General features: G+C 34.6%; 1 protein-coding gene and 1 long non-coding RNA gene across 5 annotated transcripts; one reads left to right on the forward strand and one right to left on the reverse strand.

Annotated features, from left to right (window-relative positions):
• Window positions 1–326: 326 nt before the first annotated feature.
• LOC125587976 lies at window positions 327–2,373 on the reverse strand. Of its 4 annotated transcripts, none has more exons than XR_007324365.1 (3): window positions 1,600–2,237; window positions 888–1,517; window positions 327–823 (listed from the first exon to the last, which is right to left on the reverse strand). It is a non-coding gene; the product is annotated as an uncharacterized LOC125587976 (long non-coding RNA). The 4 variants fall into 4 exon arrangements; XR_007324367.1 differs by having other exon boundaries at window positions 327–971; window positions 1,094–1,517; window positions 1,600–2,218; XR_007324366.1 differs by having other exon boundaries at window positions 327–976; window positions 1,094–1,517; window positions 1,600–2,216.
• Window positions 2,374–14,221: 11,848 nt separating this feature from the next.
• LOC125587284 lies at window positions 14,222–19,388 on the forward strand. Its single transcript, XM_048757516.1, has 2 exons — window positions 14,222–14,899; window positions 19,353–19,388. Exons 1-2 carry the CDS (start codon window positions 14,222–14,224, stop codon window positions 19,386–19,388), a joined length of 714 nt encoding a protein of 237 aa, XP_048613473.1.
• Window positions 19,389–20,349: the final 961 nt, after the last annotated feature.

Consider the following 20,349-nt stretch of genomic DNA (forward strand, 5'->3'; position numbering starts at 1 on the left):
TGAATTTATTTATTTTATAGATGATGTATTATTACCATATTTAAAAGAAGTTTACCAAAAAGAAATATTAATATTAAATGTAACATATGAATTATTACCATATTCTAATAAGTTTACCAAAAATATAAATCAACATTAAATGAAATTATCTATGTCATATTTTTCCAGAAGCCATGTCATATTTGTTTTGTGAAATTGATTGTAGAAAAGACATGTGGCAAAATCACTTCGCAAATATAGTATATGGGATTTGCTATGTGTTGTTTTCAAATTAACTATAACTATGTCTAATTATAAAAGTATCCTTAATAAATTCAAATCTTATGTTTCTTATAACTTCATTTCATATTAATCAATTTTGTGAATATAGATTGTCATGATGGAGAAAATTAGTTATACACCTTGGTATATAGAAATGAAATACAAAAGGGTCTTGATTATGAACATTGCGTCCGCCACCTTCACGTCCCATCTAAGTAAATCAAACTCTCTAAAATTTTGTCTCCACCAGTTGATCTCTCTGATCCAATTGTATGCATCGAAATGTAAGGATTGGTTGTAAATAATGCGGATAGCTTTCTTACTATCTCCTTCAAATATTACTTTCTTGCAGCCTCCACTCCAACAATGTTGCAACGCCATTAGTAGAACTTGTAACTCACTCTTTAAAGCACTATTAATCTTTCGTCCTTGGCCTTGACCTGCTTTTATATACGTACCTCTGCAGTCTCGCATTACCCATTCTCCTCGACTTCGTTTTCTCACATCCGTGAATGACCCCTCCACATTGCATTCTAACCATTGCTCAGGTGGTTTATGCCACCTTTTCATCATTGAATGACCCCTCCACATTAAATTTTAACCATTGCTCAGGTGGTTTATGCCACCTTGGTTTGTAAATGTTGACTTTTGTGTTGCCATAAACAGGTTGGATATCTTTATTCCTTGGTAAATGAATGCTTAACCAGTACCTAGACTTAACTCAGTAGATCATATTTTTCCTTAGAAGTTATTTTGAGTGATTAGTGAATAAGTTACTCAAACTGAGAGGTGAAATTTTTCATTGGATCAAGTTGCGGATCAGGAGTGGTACCTCAACGAGGTTTTGGACAGACAATTGGTCACCCTTTGGATGCCTGCAAAGCTTTCTAGAGAATGATTCTAACTTCTCACTTGGAATTCAAGATGATGCAACGGTATCCTCACTCTACAGGGACAAGCACTGCTTACTACCTAACCCTCGCTCTGATAAACAGCTGCAGCTCCATGTGTTTCTCACTACCCTGGGAAAACATTGTGTGGATTGCAAGTGGCATAGCGAAGCATTCGTTTTCTCTGCTGGCTCTTCATCGTCGACCGATGTCCAACGCGAGATAGGTTATTAAGATGGGGATTACAAACGGCACCTTCTTGTTTGCTCTGTAACTCCGCTGCAGAGTCCCGAGATCACCTTTTCTTCTTATGTCCTTATTCATGGAACTTGTGGTCTCGCTTAGGTCGCCGATGTGATCTGATTCCTGAACAGCAATGGGGAGATGTTACAACTCAACTACAATCATTCAACAGCCGTAACTGGAGGGTTCGTCTCATTCTACTTACCTGGCAAAGCTGTATTTACTGGACTTGGCAAGAGCGCAACAGCAGACTTCATCGCAATACTTTCCGCTCGACTGATGGGTTATTAAGGCTGATTGATCGCCAGATAAGGGACCGTATTCTGAGTTACAGAGAGAGGAACCCTCGCTCCTCTTCTTCAAGGATGATGCAGCAATGGCTTGTTTAAGGTTCTATCGACCGTCTTCGTAATCACCGTCGCTTCAACAGAAGAACTTTCCGTTTTCCTCTCAATTCACTGTATTTCTTCATCCTGGGCTTTGGGCCTTTCTCTAGATGGGATTTAGGATCTGTGATATGAACAAATAACTGGGCTATGCTCTAAAACTGTGCTTTTGGGCTGTGTATTTTTCTTTCTCATGCAATTTAAATATGAAATTAAGTTCAAAAAAAAAGTTATTTTGAGTGATAAGATTTTTTCAACATCCTTTCCCAACATTCATGTGGTTGCCATTCTCACTACAAAAGAAACACAAGATTTTTTTAATGTGTAAATTTTTAAATTGGATCATCTCTTAAAAAGTATTAAATGTGTGTATTTTATAATATCCCAACAAAAACTAATCTTATAATATCTTTTTATTTAATATATATATATATATATTAAATTCTATATAACAAAATCTGTTGAAAAAATATTCTATAAAATCTAATTTAAAATTTTCAATTTTTTTCTATAAAATAATTCATTAATTTTTCTATAAGTAAAAATATTATAAATATTAATTAATATCAACTAAATTTAATAATTTTATGCTATTTATAAATTTTATAACTAGGTGTTTCCTCTGAACTTGTGGGCATAAAAATTTTATAATTAATTATTCATACATGCATTACTAAATAAACTATTATAATGATAAATTATTATTTATTTATTTTATTTTAAAACTCTTACTTATTGTAATTTCTTTGATTTTTTTATACTATATTAACCATAGATGAATAAATCTTAGAAATCACTCAATGTTATATTTTCAATTATATAAATTAAGAATTTATATTAATTAATATAATTTTTATTAAAATATATTTTAGGATAACTTCACAATATATATGAATTAATTTTTATTTTAAAATAATTTCTTTTAATTTAAAATATATTTTTTTTAGATTTTGGGTTATTATTATTATTATTAATTTTAATCACTTATCTTATCAATTTTTTATTTTATCTAATTTATATATTTAATTCAATAAGGATATAAACGATATTAACTGCCTAACTGTTAACGTGAGAACTCCATTGCGAAAAATTACTTTGCAAATAAAAGTATAGATAATCTCATATGTTATATTAAAATAAAATATATTACATGGAATTACACAAAACAAATCATATTACATTGATAACTTAACATACATTATCCCCTTATTTTGAAGACATAAAATTGCATTCATTTAAATTAAAAATAAATAAGACATAATATATTCTCAGAATATGTTATAATTAGTAAACTATATAATACATCTATACAAGAGTGAAATTGCTAACATATATTATTTTTAGATCGACAACTATATATTACCTAAAAATGATTAACTTTAAAAAATAAAAATTAATTCCTAATCTAGTATTTTTTTTTTATAACAAAGTTGTTTTATGGGAAATTGTCTAAACTACCACTTTTTAGTGCCATTTTTCATTTTTACCTCAACCATTTTTGTCTTTAATTTTTAATAGAAAAAATACTATTATACCCCTAATTAATTAAACATATACCTAATCTATTCTCTCCCACGATCTCTCCAATTTCAAATTAGACGCTCCGTCGAAAGGAGCTCTCCTATGAACCTGATGAGCAATTCGATGAACTCTCCAACGAGCTTTCCGACGAACCTGAAAAACTCCGACAAACCTGAAAAACTCAATGAATTTCAACGAACCGAACGAGATCTCTGACGAACACGTAAGAACATTACATTTGATGATGGGTCTTGTTCTATTTCTTTAATTTTAACTTTATTTCTCATAATCAATCTGATTCTGGAAAGGGAGACGAAGTTTTTAAATGAAATTTTGCATTCTTAAATTTATAAGACCTTAGAGCATCTCCAGTGAGGGGATTTAGTTTTGGAGTTCTAAAAATACATATATATGTATGTATATATTATATATGTGTAAGTAATTGTGGAGGTCTAAACTTTACGGGAAACGTAACCCAAAGTATCTGATTTTAGATATTTTGGGTTATGTTTCCCGTAAAATTTAGAATTCCGTAATTACATACAAATATATAATATATACATACATATGTATGTACTTTTAGAACCCCAAAACTAAAATCCCTCAATAAGGTTGCTCTTATAAATATTTATCCACGAAGAACACAGTGTTTATGATTTAACATTTTCGTATTTGTTTGCGCAACATGTGTGATTGCTTTTGTCATACTGGAATGTTCAAAGAGGGCCTAAGAGTTTCCGATTAAGTGGTGAGGAATGGATTGAATATCGAAGAGAGCTCATGCATTGTGTTTCTGGGGGTGACGAAGAAACGCCATATATTTGATCTCTGTTTGGACATTTTATGCAGATGGTTAATCTTGGATTGAGAATAACTGTTTATTCGTTGAAGATTGTTGTCGAAGGATTATGCAGAAGAGGTGAATTTGAGAAGAGTATGAAACTGTTAAATTAGTTCTCTTGTAAAGGGATCATAAAACATGAAGCTTACGCTTACAACACCATTATTAATGCTTAGAGTAATCAGCAGAGAAGACACTCTCTTGGGTCACGAGGTGGTTCAAAATTTAATGCTTACTTGGATCTAAAGACCCCTCCTAATCCACTTGTAAGTCTAAATGAGACATATACACTTGTTTGGTAGTTGTCTCACTGTGAGATGCTTTTATCCTTGGGTTACTTATGGATTCTTAGTTTAATATGTGTCTCTTGCTTCAATTTATACATGTAGCTTCCTTAATAAGAAACAAAATGAGGAAAGTTGGTTAATTTGGTGAATATCTTGTGGTTTAAGGCCAAATTGCAACTTGATCTTTCTATATTTGCTCTTGCAGTTACATATAACATGATCTTAGGACCTTTGATGATATGCCAAAGAGCATGCTTTTTGATATTTTAAAAAGTGCGTGAATAGGATGATTTAGAACCGTATATGAGTTGAAGAACACTAGAAGTGCATTGAGGAAACTCCATCGAGGCTATTTTGACAGCCAAAATAAACTTTTGAAAGTGTATACTATATGATTCATAAACTGTTTTTTTTTTATTATTTCTTTTGTACTTGATTATTCTATTGAGGGGTTTTATGAACTAGAATTTGTTTTGTGATTGGAGTGTATATGTTCTTTTAGATGCTCTTGAGAAGTCTACATCTGCATCTAAGATCGTAAATGGAATTTCACTGACGGTTATGCTCGTTGAAGTTTTCAAATGAAAATTAACTTTCTTTCAAGGCATTAAATGGACCTTGTCGTGTGCTCAGACTGGCCTGCACTCAAGCTAGAAAAAGTAGAAAGAGTATATGTGTTAGTCCTTTAATTCACCTCATGTACATGATCGTACAGAGGATTGTGTTTGATTGCATGAAAACATAGATTTTCAAAGAGTTTCCCTCGTCATCATATGATGCAAAATTATATGTTTTGCAAAGCTCTTTTGTGTTGATTGTCTTTTGAGCGATTTTTTTATAAACAAAATCAACTTATAAGTCATTATAGATCAGTTTATAAACATTTATAAGCTGTTCATAAACACTTAACAATCAGTTGACAAAAAATCACTTAAAAATCAACTTATAAACTCTTATAAATCAGTTTAAATTTTTATAAATGATTTATAAAACATTAGAAATCCTTAAAAGAGATGTATGCACTTTTTATAATTGATTTATAAAACTTTATAAAATAATTTTTAAAGTTCCACATCTGATTTATCAACTCCTATAAACTCATCATAAACGCATCAATAGAAACGAAAAAGCTCTTATAAACCCTTATAAGATGATTTAAATCTTTACGAATTGATTTATAAATGTTTAGGTTAACCTTGAATGGTCTAGATTTTGTGCCAATACTCATGTTACCAAATGGATTACATGAAGAGAAACTTATACGAAGAGATAATAAGAAGGGAAATAGTACATTGTATCCAGAATTCAAGCAAAGAAACATGTTGTTTTGGTGTTCTCATTGTGCTTTCAGTGTCCAAATTTGGAAGGTAAGTAGGTAAGTAACCCATCTAGCACCAATGGGTCACCACCATATCAATTAGTTGGTGCTAGATGGGTTACATCTTATGGTGTGTTTTTCTGTATTGATTTATATTTGGTTAAATAAGATTTCTTAAATTTTAAAATGATCGTTATAAAATTTATGAACTCAGGACCATTAATTCTTGTTTATTTGGATTATTGTTAGCAGTGTTTCTTTGTTTTAGTTTATAAAACTAAAAGAACTGAGTTTTACAAGTCCAAACTCTGTTGTAGCTAGATTCAAATGATTTGAAAATCTTAATAAATTAGTTTATAAATATTTATAATTAACTTATAGACTCCAGTAGATATTTTATAAAGTATTATAAATCAATGTATAAACATTTATGAATCAATTTATACACACTTGTAAATCAAAATAAAATCTCTTATGAATTAGTTTATAAGATTCCATAAATCAGTTTATGAACCCTTATAAACCTTTATAAATAATATTAAAGCTTTTATATATAATATATTAACTCTTATAAATATAGATATCTTTTTTTTTCCAACATAAATGTTGATATCTTATAAATGTTTTATAAACCCTTATAAATTAGTTATAAACACTTATAAATGACTTTTAAACCTTATGAATAATTTATAAATCCTTATAAAATGATTTTAGATATTCTCTTATAAGAGTTTTTATATCTATTTCATAAAATTTGTCAACATTACATAAGATTTTATAAGTTTTCTGGATTTTATAAGGTTTTATAAATTATTTGTAAGTCCTTATAAGAAAATTATTAAGTCAATTTTACAAGTTTATATAAGTTTGTATTTATAAAGGTTTTATAAGTTTATATAAATAATGTTATAATCCCCTCAAAATGATTTATAAATTCTTACAAATTTCACCTAGGGTATTTGTAAACTCTTTCAAATGATTTTTTAATTCTCTATAAATGTAATTATAATATTTTATAAAGTTTGGAAAGGTTTTAGATGATTTTATAAATTAAATCAGTTTTATAAGACTCTTCAAATAAAGAGGTTGGGAGACCTTTGGTGAAGATGTCTGCATACTGCCGAGAGGAGGGGATGTGAATGACTTTAACATGACCCATTGCCACCTTTTCTCTAACGAAATGTATATCTATCTCAACGTGTTTAGTGCGTTGGTGCTGGACGGGGTTGGTGGACAGGTAGACTGCACTTACATTGTCGCAGAAAACGATAGAGGCTTTGGTGAATGGCAAGCGCCTTTCAAGGAACAGGTTGCGTTGCCAAGTAAGCTCGGCGACTGCATTTGCAACGCCTCTGTATTCGTCCTCAGCGCTTGATCTTGAGACGGTGGGTTGTCTTTTGGATGACCAGGAGACGAGGTTGTTGCCAAGGAAGACGCAGAAGCCTGAGGTTGAGCGATGTGTGGTAGGGCATCCTGCCCAGTCAGCATCAGAGTATGCTATAAGGTCCAGCGGTGAATTCTTGTAGAGTTGGAGGCCGTGGCTTATTGATCCTTTTATGTAACGCAAGATGCGCTTGATGGCTTGGAGATGAGGCTCGCGTGGATCATGCATAAAGAGACAGACCTGTTGCACCGCATAAGAGATGTCGGGGCGAGTAAAAGTCAGGTACTGAAGCGCGCCTGGGAGTGATCTGTTGAGAGTTGGGTCAGCGACAGGGGGACCATCGTCCTCACCTAATTTTGACTTGGTATCAACCGGCGTTAGATAAGGGTTGCAGTTTGTCATGTTGGCTCGTTGTAAGATATCAGCTGCATAGTTTTGCTGGTGTAGAAATAAGCCTTGCGCGTTTCGTGTAACAGAGACTCCAAGGAAATGATGAAGAGGACCTAAGTCTGTCATCTCAAATTCTTTGTGCAGGGCCGTGATGATAGATGATAGAAGAGACTGCGTAGAGGCTGTGAGGGCAATGTCATCTACGTAGAGAAGCAAGTAGGCGATTGCTGGTCCTCGAGAAAATATGAAGAGTGATGAATCAGATGAGCTTTGAATGAAACCTATCCGTTTCGCAAACGTTGCAAACCGATTGTACCATACCCGTGGAGACTGTTTGAGTCCATAGATAGATCGGTGGAGAAGACAGACATGATCAGGTTTTGTTTTGTCTTGAAATCCAGGTGGTTGATGCATGTAGACTGTTTCCTTGAGATCACCATGAAGGAATGAATTTTTGACATCAAGTTGGTGTAGTGGCCAATTCTTTGTTGTTGCGACTCCAAGTACGGCACGTATTGTTGCTGGCTTGACGACTGGGCTGAAAGTTTCGTCGCAGTCCACCCCTTGCTTTTGCGATTTTCCATTTGCCACCAATCGAGCTTTGTGCCTCACCCTCGTACCTGTTGCATTGAACTTGTGCCTGTACAACCACATACAACGAATCACATTAGCAGACTTAGGCCGTGGTACAAGAGACCACGTTCTAGTTTTAATAAGAGCTCCATGTTCATCTCCCATGGCCGGATTCCAATTTAGATCCTTTGCCGCTTGTATATGGGAAATGGGTAAGGGAGATACAGAGGTAGTGTGAAGGCATAGGCGGGTTTTTGGTTTGACTACACCTAGCCGACTCCTGGTTGTCATGCTATGGGTTCGTTTAGGTTGGGGAGGTACTGAAGGTAGTGTGGGATTTGGTGGTTCTGGTGTGGGTTGTAGTTCGGTTGGTGGTTCTGGTGGAGGGTTTGGGTTCGTAGTTGGTTTGATCAAAGGAGGAGGCAACGGAGGCAGAAGAGGTGAGTGGGTTTCAGGTTGCTGCTTCACTTTATGCTGAGAGAACGGAAAGATATTCTCGTCAAAAATGACATGCCTTGATAGAATGATCTTCTTTGTGTGCATGTCAAGGCACCGGTAGCCTCGATGATCAGTAGGGTAGCCCATAAACACACACTTTGTTGATCTTGGTGCAAGCTTGTGTGGTGATGTAGGTAGGAGATTTGGGTAGCAAAGTGATCCAAAAACGCGGAGGTAAGTGTACTGAGGCGGATGCTTGAACAGTCTTGTGTATGGAATCTCACCGTTGATCGCCGCCGATGGTAAGATGTTGAGAAGATAGACTGCAGTGTGTAAAGCTTCGACCCAGTACGTCAGCGGCATGTGTGATTGTATCAGGAGTGTGCACACAAAGTTGTTGAGAGTTCGCAGCATTCTTTCAGCTTTGCCGTTTTTCTGTGAAGTGTATGGACATGAGAATCGAAAACGTGTTCCGGTGGTTGCGAAATGGTCCCGGAAGTGTCTGTTATCATATTCTCGTCCATTGTCACACTGCAGTGATCCAATGACACGATGAAACTGAGTGTGGATGTATGCAGAGAAGTGTAAATATCGGCTGAATACTTCACTCTTTTTCTTGAGCGGGTACACCCAAACATAGTGACTGTAATCATCAAGAAATATTAGATAATATGCAGCACCACCGATGCTGGAAACAGGACTTGTCCATAAATCAGAATGCACTAATTCAAAAGGGTTTGTAACAGAAGTTTTAGAGTTGAAAAATGGCATTCGAACATGTTTGCCTAACTGACACGCATGACACAGATTTGTCATGTCGGTCTTATTGAGAGAGATAAAGCCAGAAGATGCAAAAGATGTAAGAGTAGATATGCCCGGGTGACCTAGACGACGGTGCCATAGATTTCCGGGTGATGCAGAGATAGTGAGAGCTTGTGGAGAAGATGCGGGAGCTGTGATGGAATAGAGGGGTCCGAAGCTATCACATCGGAGCAGTCTGGTCTTGGTTTTAAGGTCCTTAACACAGAAACCAAACGGTTCAAACTCAATAGAACATAAATTATCAGTTACAAATCGTCGAACCGAAATTAGGTTCTTGATTATATCAGGACAAACAAGGACGTCATGAAGGTGGAGGGGTCGAGTTGGAGAGGGTATGGTTTTATGGCCGGTGTGGGTAACAAGGGCAGATGATCCATTACCAACCTTGACAGATGAAAAAGAATTCTTATTAAAAAGAGAACGTAGCATACCTGGCTGAGCCGCAATGTGATTAGTCGCACCGGAGTCCATGTACCAATTGTTATCCATCGGGTCTTGGACGCTCATTGTGCTGAACGCGTGAGGAAGCGTAGAAGGAACAAAGGAAGAGCTCCCGACCGATGGTGGTGGTGACGATTGGTGAATGAAGTGTGCTTCACTTTGTGGACGTTGAGGAAACGGTCCTAGGACTCCAGTAGATGATGCTGACCCCATGGAGAACTGATTTGGTGATTGCTTGTACGACTTAGGCGCCATGTTGTATTGTGGGTGCTGATACATCTGTGGAGGCCCGTAGCTTGATGGATACATCCACGGTTGTGGAGTATAGGTCCATGGTGGGTATGATGCTTGTTGGTTCATCCACTGGTTGTTGTTGCGTCCTCTGCCACGGTTGTGACGGCCACCTCGTCTACGGTTTTTGTTGCCGTAGTTACGACCAGAATTTTGGTTGTTGTTGTATTGTCCGTGTCGTTCTTGCTGTTGAGTTGAATTGGCGTAGAGAATGTTTGGAGAGGAGGAGTTGGTGCCTTCTTGAGGAGCCGGCTTGACGTGTTTGCTAAGGCGTTTCTCCTCCATTAGCAGCATAGATCTGGCTTTGTTGAATGTGGGGAATGGCTGCTGATGTTGAATGACGTTTGTTATGTTGTCAAACTTTTCTGATAATCCATTCAACAGGTGCATCATTAACACCCGATCTGTGACGGGTGAGTCAACATTAGCTAGTAGATCAGACAGCATCTTGAGTTTGTGAGTGTAGGCGGTGACGTCCATATCGCCAATGGTGAGAGTGCGAAGCTCGTTGTCATATTGAATGGATTGAGCTTCTTTGTTATCGCGGAACAGGTTCTCTAGTGTGAGCCAGAGGTCACGAGCAGTTGCTTTCGCCTTGAGGATGGTGTCAAGGATCTGCTCAGAAACGGTGCCATAGATCCACATCTTCACGAGACCGTTATGTTCTTTCCACTGTGTCTTCTTCCAAAGTGGGGACAGAGGATCCATCCAGGTGTCCAAGGACACCGAAGCTAGTGCAGTGAGTTTCGAATAACTCACGACATACATCATAGTTCAGCTTCTTCATGTCAAGCTGAATCAGTATGTAAGCCCGGATCTGAGAGATTCCATAAGGCTTGTCTATGGTGGGAGCAACGGCGTTGAGAGACATCTTGCCGTGAGAGAGAAGGTAATAGAAGATGAAGAGGAAGAGGAGAAGAGAACGTGAGAGAGAAGAAAACGCAGAGAGGATCGAGCGTTGTTTTGCTTAGGGTTTTAGCAAAAACTTTTTAGCTCTGATACCATGTTATTTGATAAAGCTCCGATGCTCGGAGATGATTCATTAGATGAATATTTATAGGATACAATGAGTAGGGTTTCCTATGAGTTATGGTATTTACCATATATAGACATATACAATATTCTACCGAATATCTATTCTAACATAAAGTTCATTAATGATGATACATAAATTTATAAAGTTTTAAACTTTTAGAAATCAACTTATAAATCAGATTATAAGCATTTATAAATCAACTTATAAACCCTATAAACTGGTTTATAACCCCTTATAAATTAAATTATAAACTCTTATAAACCAATTTATTAATCCTTCAAACAACTTACAAATCGTTATAAATTATTTTAGAAAACCTATTTGTTATAGTTTTAAAAAAGTATAATTTTTTTCTAATTATAAAACACTAATAAATAGTTAGAAACTCCTACTTAATTGATCTGTAAGGGCTTATAAATATATTTATTAGAATTTATAAATTGATCTATTGGGGTTTATAGATTGATTTATAATGGTTTATATGTTTATAAACTGATTTATAAATGTTATCGATGTTGATAAACTGATTTAAGCGTATATAAGTAGAATTGCTGAGTTTATAAACTGACTTTTGTTTTATGTGTTATAAAATGATTTATAAAGCTTTATAGTGTGATTTATAAAAGTTTATAAACTAATTTATAAATAGATTTATTAGGGTTTGTAAACTGATTTATTAGAGTTTGAAAACTGATTTTCAGGGTTTCTAAGTTGAATTATTAGCATTTATCAACTGGATTTTGTTTTATATGTTATGAAATGATTTATAAAGCTTTATAAATTGATTATTACTATCTTTCCACTGAACTTTATGGAATTCATCATCCGAGATGCTGCTATAATCACTATATCTATTGCTACTGCTAGAGCTTTTGTCATGATCATGACTGCTCATTAGTATCCAACCATGTTTCCTTTACAAATCTGACATCATCTTCCTCAATTGTTCACGCTTTCTTGTAGTTCCGCTTTGCTTCTTGAATCTAAAAAGAAACCATATTAACAAATCAAATTAGTTTCAGGAAAGATGAACAATAAAAAATCATACAACAAAGAGTGACTTATTGGCTATTCTAAACAATGATCAAAATTTCATTAATGAAATAAAAGACACTTATACCCTTATGGTTTACTAATCTAAACTTAGGTTTTAGATTCGAGGGGTGTGGGTAAGAGGGTGGGGTCTAGGATTTTAGTTATGTTGTTATAAATCCTTATACATTATTCTATGAACTTTTATAACATTTTAAATCATTATAAGATCTTATAACTGAGTTTATAAGGGATTATAAGTTGTTCTCATAAATATTAATAATGTTTTTATAAATCCTTACTGTTATAAACCAAATGATGATCGACCATGGATCAGCCCGTACTGCAGGCCCAATCCGGGACATGATAAAGACAACCAGAGACTATGTGTTTATCTAGTATATATTCCATGTATATCTGTAACATAGTGTTTATCCTTATCCCTATCTTGTTGGGATAAACATGACCTTATGACGGTCTAATACCTTGTATATATATGGACCTTCTGGTCGACAGTAATGATAACAGAATTATTTCCCCAACACTTCATTTACAACACGTTATCAGCACGACGTTGCTCTCATAAACCCTAACCCTAAAAACCAGAAATAAATCATAGCAGTAAAAACCCTAATTCCCAACAAACTTCAAACAGCTCTATCCCTCAACTCCGGTGGATCCAGACGACGAGCCAGATACCAAATTAAAGCTCTTGACGAGACGAAGCCAACGCCGCTAACTCCGCATCAATCGGAGTTCGGACGCGCCCCCACGCTCAGCTACAATACAGGCGGAAAATTTGTTCCAGAAACCAAAATCTCTCTCAACCATATACCAGTCTCCTATTCCAACAAGCAGCAACAAAAACAATAATTCCGAGCAATCCATCAGCTAACCAGGAAGATCTCTAACTGATAGACCGATCAACCCATCAAAAGTTTTCAGGTGTCATCGAAAACTCATCTAAAACCCATAAAGTATTAAATACCCCCATCCGCAACCATGTATCTATATTTAGCAACATGTCTCTGCAAATAAAATAAAACCAGAAACCATAAACTCTTTAAAATCTCGAAACTGAACTTGTTTTGAACCTGTTCTTAATCTGAAACTGATTTTAAAATTGTTTAAAACTTTTCCTGATGATAGTTTCACATTAGAACTATTTAGGATTGAAAGTTAAACAATTTTTTAAAAAATCTGACTGCTATATGTTGAAAAAACCCGACTGTTACTTGCTTAAACTTATCATTATTGTCCTGTTTAATGTTCTTATCTGATCTGAATCAACTAGAACTGTTAAGGACTGCATGTTACATAATTTTTTTGAAAATCTGATCATGGTTTCATAAATTAATCCGAGGTTTTACCTCCTGTTCTTGTCTGAGAAATTTGTTTTCCTGATGATTGATAACGACTAGAACTTGATTAGAATTGAAAAAAAAATATTTTTTTAATATTTAAAATCGAAATATCAGAGATATATCTGAGAAAATATATTTATTTTTAAATCGAAAAGTATATAATAAATTGCTTGAATAAATCAAATATTCCTGATTTATTTTTTTTAAGTCACAATAATTTCTGATTTGATTATTTTTCGAAAAAATAATAATAAATATATGGTATATTTTTTGAAAACCCTAACCTGATTTCATGATTGAATTGGTTTGCTTGATTGCATATTGTTTGCGTACTAATATTGCATACTGAACATGAAATCTCGACTGTTAGGGATATAGATCATTCATAGTTTTCAAGCAATCTGATCTGAACTGAAAAAAAAAATCATTATACTAAATGATCCGATCCAATGGGATGAAGAAAATATGGAACATTTTCCTGATCATCTAAGATAGAATCCCTAAAGGCCTTGAAACCTTGTGTTTGAAATAAGAGGACCTTAAATCTGAAAAATACATTGATCCACACCTTAAACCGTATGGTTTTAAGAAAATGCATCATTTAGAATTTTTTTTCTTTTGGTCCGTGTGTGGCATTGATATGAAGCATGAAAAATTTCAAAAAGATTACTTGATTAAGACCTGTTTTGAATAATGATTTCAGATGTCGAGTTTCATACCCTCAGATTACAAAGCCCTTGATCTCTCTGGAGATAATTATCTTGATTGGGCTATAAACACTTCAGCCGTCTTGAAGTCTAGAGGACTTGGGAAGTGCATCAAGTATGGCAATGACACCCTTGCGTGTGAAAGACACAGAGCCATAATGATTATGCGACACCATCTCTGTGAGGACCTAAGAGACGAGTTTGGATATGTTAATGATCCTCATAATCTCTGGTCATTTTTGAATTCTAGATTCTGTGAGCCATTGTTGCACGAATCCAAGAAAAAATGGGAAGCTCTAAGGTTCCAGGATTATGAATCCGTGGACAATTATCACTCTGATCTTATGAGAATCACCTATAGTCTTAGACTATGTGGTGAATTGGTAACAAGCGAGGATTTGTTAAACAAAACTCGTGACACATTCCATTCAGAGGAAGTGTTGTTATCACATCAGGCCAAAGGTTTCACCACCTATTATGACATGTTCTCATATTTATCAGACATTGAGCAAAAGAAGCAGAAAAGGATGGATAACATCAGACGGTTTAATGACATCATGGAGATATATTATGAAGTACTAGACAGTGAGATGAAAATCCCTGAAGCTAATAAAGCCACATTTATTAAGAAGAGATCTGAGGAGGATTCCGAGTGGACACTCATGGACCATGAGGTTGGATTATATTATGTTTTCATATCTGATTTGATTTATTTGTTATTCATTTATGTTATTGAAATAATAAAAACGATTTTGTTTTTATATATTATCTTGCTTGGTCTTGCTTGATGATTCTTGATTAAATAACAAATAAAACCTTAATAAAGGGATAATCAGTCCACTGATAGTTGATTTCATGCATGGTTTAACTTTACCTTGATTGTATAGGTTTAACTTTACCTTCCTGCAATCACATAAAATCAATTGTTGGGTGTAGGCTAATGAGTCAGTTCACTGATAGATTGATTTCTCGCATAGATTTAACTTCATCTTGATTGTATAGGTTCAACTTTACCTTCCTACAATCACTTGAAATCAATTAATTGGTACTGACAATGGCAAAAGACACAACATTATTCAGACCCATTGAGTTATAAAGATTTATAACATTCTACATTGAACCAGTGAGCAAAGAAAATACGATTCCTTTCAGATTTTTGAAAAATCGCCTAAAAGCATTATGAATGCCTATACCCATATTTTCTACTGATTTATTCTATGCTAAGGATCAGTATGAAAGAGGCATAAAGCCATGGTAACCAGTATGGTTCACCACGAAATAAACACTTATGGCATGACCAGATTAGCCATCTTGATCCAAAACATGATGAAAAATTAATTAAGGCACAAAAGTGATCCCATAAAATCTCACAATGTGTTATAAGTACACAAAAGGGAAAATCACTAAAATAATTAAGGCTCCACTGTCCTAAGCACTACGAAATTATGAGTATGTTCATGAGGGGGAGAGAGGACTAAAACCCACAGTCCATGATCATATCATAAATTCGGATTCCATGGTTTACAACCATAATATACACGGCTGGAAAGCTTTAAAACCCTCACTAATGGTACATCACCCACGTCCAGCCTAAAGCTTAAGGACATTATGTATATAAATATTGATTTACATCAGGCCATACATGTAAGCATAGACATTCCCACCTCTGAATGATTAAGGGTCATAAACCAGACATATACACAAACCATCTTAAGAAAATACGAATATTCCACCACATATATGTGTGCCATTTAAGATGGAACCTCAGATGAGGATTGGGAATATATATTAGATAAATAAGACTTCCTCCACGAAACTATAATGTATCTTGTGCCAAACATGGATGATTTAATCAAGTGGCCAAGAACACAGATTACAAAAGATAGTAATCTGATTATCCAACTTTGAAAGGAGAAAGTTATCAGGCTGATAAAGAGTAAAGAGTAAAAGAGAAATATAATGGTATCAACCATAGTTGTCTTGGCAAGATCCTCAGACCAAAGATTATGATCTAGACGTTCTAAAAGAATATGATCAAAAGATATAAAAGCTAGCAGAAATATATGCCAGACACACTGACCCGAAAAGAAAAAATGACTATGTCATACCAGCTTAAGCACCACGAATTAGATGTCTAAGAGACACAATCAAGTTGCTACAATGTCTATTAGAGATAGACAAATAAGTTCCAAATAATAAGGAACCTCGGAAAGTAATGAAAGGTGCTCAGAATCGTACAAATCCGAGTTCATAAGAGAAACCAGTTCAGACAGAGAAATAAGGTTGCGCAACCACACATCTAAGGTACCAGACCATGTAGTTTGGGACGCCAAACTGCAAGGTATAAAGGTCTTGGATAATAAGATCTCAAAATCTAATTAGATCATGTCTGGAACAGTATGAAACTAAAGATAAAGAGTGTTAACACCAAAGATGTATTTACATACATAAGAGCTCATAAAAGATTGTAGTACTTGGGATTTGAAGGATATAACCTGAGGATCATGAACCCACGTAGAGTACTCATAAAACCTATATAGGGACGTGGGGTGTTCAAAGAATTCAAAGTAATTATAAGACAGATGGGCGTAGTAACCATGTACATACAGAAAAGCCATCTAAGAAAGAAACCAGTGAATGGATCTTGTGAGATAAGAAATTCCGTGAGATTAAAGGACATGACCACATGGTATAGTGTGTCCATGTTCCTTCTAAATAACGTTCAAGTATAGCTTGATTACACAAGGATACTCACAAGGACCAAGGAACAATTTATAAAGAGATATGCTCCTATATGGTGGATGCTACTACAGAAAATCAAGTTTGATTTTGTCTGGATATTTACTAAAGAAATAATGGTGTAGTAAGCAGCAAATGGATCACTGGATAAAGGTATCAACGTACCATAGAAATATGAGAAAGAAATTCTCATAGAACAAGCTTTGTTCCTAAGTTGTTTATGGATTGTAATATACAGCAGCTGTAAGTAATATGAAAGACTAAGTATTTACTTAGTGCAGTCAGTCCATATAGAAAATATTATAATTCCTTGTGATCATAATAAAGACCAACTGAAAGAAAAAAGATTTAATGGTTCAAAGGTTCAATAATACAAGTTATCGATTGATTAAACAGACTATGTTTTACATATGGAAAGTCTGTAGAAAAATCATAGCCGTGTGTGTATGATTAAGTCAGCACGTCTAAGTGAGAACCATAAACCAGGATAGTGACCAGAAGGATGTCTGGTCGTGGCTTAATGATTATAAGCATTGCTAAAGCAAGAAAAGATCGATAACCATGTACAAAGGACATGAGTGTATGACTGCGAATTCATTGTGTGATGAGTTTCATTGCAGCAAATAATTATTGATGGTATGACCTTAGACACTCATGATTATGAACGAATATAGACAAGGTCTATAGCTCAACATGGATCGACAAAAGAAAATAAAGAATGATTGGTTACAATGGATAAAGCCATTGGCACATACGAAGAGATATAAGTCCGAATGAACGAAAGATATGAAGTAAAGTTGTTCGTATGTGTTCTGGGTCTATGACTCAATATATATTGAATGTCCACGTTTTGGGAAAGCCATATAACCAAAGAGAATCCGTGGGACATGAAAAAGGACCTGCAAGTAAAGTTTTATTGCAGATTATAAAGTCCATCCGAGCACCGTTTGAAGCACCATCAGTTCAACCAAGACATGGAGTGATCAGCAGCAAAGATGTACATCCTGACCACATCTTAATGGAGTTCCAAAAGACATACCAACGTCCAAGACTTACAAGTTCATTCAAGGAGAATCCAGCTGATCATCTTCACCAAGTCATAGGCAACTTCAACGTTCAAGAAGACTCGGATACCAGATGGGAATGCGTCTACTACAGTGATGCATTCATCTGGGGGAGTTCATGTGTTGTACTCTTTTTTCTGTCATTGGTTTCCCATTTTGCCACATTGGTTTTGGGGTTTTTCAGGAGAAGTTTTAATGAGGCAACATTAAGCATGCAACGAACCTGTACCGGATGTGTCGATCAAGGGGGAGTGTTATAAACCAAATGATGATCGACCATGGACCAGCCCGTACTGCAGGTCCAATCCGGGACATGATAAAGACAACCAGAGACTATATGTTTATCTAGTTTATATTCCATGTATATCTGTAACATAGTGTTTATCTTTATCCTTATCTTGTTAGGATAAACATGACCTTATGACGGTCTAATACCTTGTATATATATGGACCTTCTGGTCGACAGTAATGATAACAGAAGTATTTCCCCAACACTTCATTTACAACACTTACACATTATTATATGAACTTTAATAACATTTTATAAATTCTTAAGAAATTGATAATAATGCCATATAAGGAATATATTACAAATGTGTAATTACTTATAATAATACTTCATAAGCCCTTATACTTTCTGTATAATACATAACACATTTTATAAGCAGTGGCAAATCTAGACATTAAAATTGGCGGGTTCACTAAGTCTATATTATGAATCAATGGGTGCAAAATATAGTTTTCTGCTTTATCTAATAATTTTACCTTACAAGATAACAATTTTTAAAAAAAATTGTGGGTTCACATGTATTATGTTGGTTGTGGGTTTGCCCCTGTTTTATGCATTTGTTTAATTACTTATAATTGTTTAAAAAAGCTTTACAATAATTTACCATTTTTTTATGAATCTTTAGGTATTATTACTCTTTATTTCACAAACTCTTATTACTGATTTTATAAGAGTTTATAAACCATTTTTATAAGGTATTATAAAGTTAGTGAAATACAAATTTACCTATTAACTTCATAAACTAATGAAGAGTCGTAAACTCTTAAACCTAAATCACAAACTCATACAATATTCAGAGTTCTATAAACAAAGTTCACCAAATACACGATAAAAGAGATAGTTCTTCACACATTACTATAAGCAAGCAATTTGTTCTTCAGGATTAGAGAGCATGCATTTTCTGGAAGAATTATCTCTTCTGTGATTATTGCAAGCTTCTCATTGTGTACTTGTCCCTCTTTGCTTAGCATCCAAAGATAAGGTTTCTTCAATTTTCTGAACAACAGCTCTATTTTTGTTTGATCTTCCTCACAGGCTAAGTCTGTTGTCAGAAAAAGATCTCCACATTAAAAACCTCATAAGTTGATCAGAGAATGTAAACCAGAGATCTTCCTCCTTCGTCAATATTCTTTGTTGCATGAGACAATGGAACAAACCCCCTGAAAACTAAATGCTAGTCCTTCTAGTCAGCTTCACAACACTTATAATGTGTAAGTTCTCCACCTTATAGACATATCCACATTTGAATGGTTGATAATCACTTTTGGATTGTCTGGTGGTTCTGTTCCAGCATCATAAATCCTCATATACAATCTAAAAATTCTGCAAAATTCATTGATATCTAACTGCAAAACAAAATAAAACAAAACTTATCAAGTATATTACTTTATAAAATGATGATGTGAACTTTTAATCATGGTCTAAAGAAACTTTATTCAAGCAAAATGTTCATGTATTTTAACAAGAGTCTTACAAAGGATATAAAAATAATACAAGTCATCCTGAAACCTAGATTTATAAGGGGTTATAATTTTTAAAAATGTAGTGTTCACCATTGGAAAAATATTTTCTTAATCAGAATTATTCAAATGACAAGTCTAAATCAACATTCTTTGACTTTGGATAACAAAAGGAATAAAATCCTAAAATAACTCGAAACCCAGATTTATAAGGGTTATAATTTTTCAAAAACTCAATGTTCTCTATCGAAACTCTTTTCTCTCGATCAAACTGTTCAGATGACAAGTGTAAACCAACATTCTTTGATTTCTTTTATACCATAAAGAGAAAAATAAAAAAAATTACTTGAAACAAACAATAAAATACACAAGTTAGAAAAATACAAGTTGTGAATCGCGTAGTGGAGCTGACATTTTTGAAGCTTTGAATGATTCTCCCGAACAGATGTGATTGCATCGCTGGCTACATGAGAGAGAGAAGGTTGCGTCGCCGGCTGATTACGTGAGGAGCTGATTGTGTGAGGAGATGATTGCGTCGCCGGATACTCACGAGAGAGAAGACAATGGTTAGG

The sequence above is a fragment of the Brassica napus genome, chromosome C5 (genome assembly GCF_020379485.1).
Source record: "Brassica napus cultivar Da-Ae chromosome C5, Da-Ae, whole genome shotgun sequence".
NCBI lineage: Eukaryota > Viridiplantae > Streptophyta > Magnoliopsida > Brassicales > Brassicaceae > Brassica > Brassica napus.